This window comes from Plasmodium cynomolgi, chromosome 13 (assembly GCF_000321355.1).
Source record: "Plasmodium cynomolgi strain B DNA, chromosome 13, whole genome shotgun sequence".
NCBI lineage: Eukaryota > Apicomplexa > Aconoidasida > Haemosporida > Plasmodiidae > Plasmodium > Plasmodium cynomolgi.
In genome coordinates, this window is record NC_020406.1 from 1731001 (window position 1) to 1734318 (window position 3318).

A 3318-nucleotide genomic window follows, 5' to 3' on the forward strand; every position below is an offset into this window, starting at 1 on the left:
GTTCAAAATGTTCTTTTTTTTTTTCCGAACATGCAATGTAACTAATTAAATTAATTTTTTACTAGTCTGCTGGGGAATAAGACATACTCATGTACGAGCGCAGTACATAAATATATTTAACCGTTATAATGCATGTGGAGCACTCATTAAACGCTCAGCTAAATTTGAAAAAAAACATATACAGACATGCTGATATGTTGGTGTGTAGATATACATACACAGATTCTTACGCACACACGCACTATGCCTTATCCCACAGGTTTTACATTCGGACTGATACACAACAGCGTATCAAACAAAAGGAGAAGAAAAAAAAAAAAACGAACGCAATTTTTTTCTTCTTTAATGTGATAATAAGGAATGTACATGGGGGCACATTCAGGGAGGGGGCTCTCCGTGTATACTGTGCTTCTCTTTTTCTTGTCTTCTTCCTTTTTTCTCTTCACATTTTTGTCGTACCAAAAATGTGCATAAAAAGAAATATGTACAAAAATGAGGAGGGTTAAATAGGGGGGGGGGCGAATTATTTAATTTGGAAAGGGCACGAAAATGCGAGCTTTCTTAAACTTGTGTGTACACACATGTACGCTGCAAAACGTGGGGGTGCACACCGCCCAAGCGCTGCTATCACGGTGTATTAGTGGAGCTAAATAATACATAAAAATGTACATTATATGTATATATATATGTACTCACATATATACATATCTGTCTGTATATAACAAACGCGCGTGCTGAGTCTAGGTCAGCGGCTGCCTGTTGTTGCCGTTGCACTTGTCATCCTTGGACGGATGCTTGTTATGGTGGTCCTTCTTCTTGTCGCTATTTTTCCTCCTCTTCTTGTCTATCATATTTTTTAGCTGATTAAAAAGGCGCAGCACTTCCTTATGATCCAATTTCTGTATTGATTCAATAAGGACGTCATAGGAATAATTAACCCTCCCTTTAATCTTAACAAATGTTTTCAAATAGATGTAGGTGAACATACCAATAAAAATTTGACAATCAAATCTATCGGTAGCTCCACCATGTCCTGGAATGGAATGACCAAAATCTTTAATTTTTAGTGCTCTCTTAAAGCCTGATGCAAAGAAGCCACCAAAGGGTGCCAAAAACGCGGCAAACAGGCTCAAAACTAATCCGTGCAAAACCATGTTGGTGTAATATATCCTATTGATAGACAGTATGGAGGATAACTGACTTGGTAGGGTATAATATTTTGGCTTGAAAATGGCACTATCTTCACAGTCCGTCGTATACAACGTATAAAACGGTACAAACGAAATGTGATTTTGAGGACAAACAAAAAATTTATAGTTTTGTAAAAGGTACGTAGCACCTATGCTATACAAAACGGTTATAACAGATGACCCAACAAAGCCTTCAACTGTCTTCTTTGGGGATAATTCGATCAATTTTGTTTTTCCAAAGAGAACCCCAAATATATAGGCAAACGAGTCATTCACAACAACTGACGATACTGGTACTATAAACCAAATTAACCCCGAGTAAATGTTTGCAATGTGCATTAACAATTGGGTTACGATAAATAGGGAAGATAAGAGTATGATACCTATCTGAGAAAACTGATATTTTAAAGAAAACTTTCTTAGAGATAGTATAAACCATATGAGTCCAAAAAACGCTGATATGAACATAATTATCGAGTGATATTTTAACATATACTTAAAAAGTCCTATTTGATGTTTCAATTTGGGGATAATCCACGGTATACCCCATGTCAATATGGTTAAGAAAAACCAGTACCATCTTATGTAAAAAATTTCTGGCAATTTTTTGTCCTTGTTTTCTACGCTCTTCAAAGATATGATTTCTCTATACACAAAGCTTACCAGTACTAGCACTAGAACAGAACAGTAGAAGTGTCCAGCTGCCACCGTTAGCAAGGAAAAAAATATGAGTATCAATGATGAGATCAATCTTATTTTAAACGTATCTACATTCCCTTCATGGTTTTTCAAATTTAGATTATGGCTGGTGTTATTCTGATTCGACATGAACATTCTGCTTTTACTACCATTATTTGATATTCCCTTGTATCCATAAAATCGAATAAAATTTGTAAATCTGTTGTGTGTACTTTTTACATTAGCATATTCCTTCAGATACTTTATATCTTTGTAACATTTGATGTCCTTACTGCTACTTTTCCTTTTCCTACATTCTACCTTTTGGTTATTTTTGATCAGATTTTGATCTTCCCCATTTTCTCCCTTCCCGTTTATTTCGTCAATGCTTTTCTTTTTCTTGTGTGCATTATTATTCCCATTTCTAAGTTTGTCTATATCATCTGCACATTCGGCATTTGTATCTAGGCTTCTGCTTTTACTTCTGGTCCTGCCTAGAATTTTGTCTTCCTCGTCATAATTGTCATCATTGGTTACGTTGGTTTTTTCTTCCTCTGCATAGTTGTCGCCGTTGTGTGATTCCTTTTTGTCATCCTTTACGTGGTTATTCCCGTTGACTACCCCCTTTTTTATTTGGGGCTCTACATTGCTATCCCCGTTAGTTAATTTGTCTTTCTTCTTCTTCTTCTTCTTCTCCTTATTGACCCCATCACTAATTATCTTTGGGTTGTCTTCCTCGCTGCTACTTCCAAAGGATGAATCTCTTATGGAACCACTGCTTTCCTTAACATGTTCATTTCGTTTTGGCATTGTTTCCTTTAGTTTTTCTCACAAACCATTTTATACCATTAACGCGCCTTTTTGTGTGTATCTGTGAAGTACCGAATTGATGGTGATACTTTTTCCTCTTTTGTTCGTGGGCGGTAGGTGCGAACTGAACTACCTTTTCAATTGGGGCAGCAACAGGGGGATGAAATAGTGTGCCCGTTTGTGTGGCTACGCGTCGACAAGCTATTCTCACGTGTTCACCGACGTGTGCGTGTGTGGATATTCGGCGTATGGATGCGGGGCGTACGGCTGCAGGGCGCATTGACTTCTTTGCGTTCGTACAGGCTGGCAAGCGCAGCTGCAGTTGCATGTTTTAGGTGGTCATACAAACGCACAGGTGAATAAACACGAGAATTACACGGTTTGCGTAAGCGTACCTACGTGCACACGCACATACGTGAGGGCGTACATAATGTGAACGTAACATATGCATATGTGAATACATACGTGTGCATTCACGTACATATGAGACTGATGCACTAGGGCATATCTACAAAAATCACTTGGGGAAAATTACGAGCAGTACTTTCTTCTTTTTTTTGTCAAAATTAACAAACCATGCTATTCGTAAGTGAAAATATCTGCAGCTTTCTTTACAACACCGCTTAAAGAACAACGCTGA

General features: G+C 37.7%; 1 protein-coding gene across 1 annotated transcript; it reads right to left on the bottom strand.

Annotated features, from left to right (window-relative positions):
- Positions 1-740: 740 nt before the first annotated feature.
- PCYB_134680 (cytidine diphosphate-diacylglycerol synthase) lies at positions 741-2678 on the bottom strand (the record flags this gene model as incomplete). The annotated part of the gene is made up of 1 exon (XM_004224493.1): positions 741-2678. A coding segment is annotated over one exon (1224 nt), but the record flags the coding sequence as incomplete, so codon positions are not given.
- Positions 2679-3318: the final 640 nt, after the last annotated feature.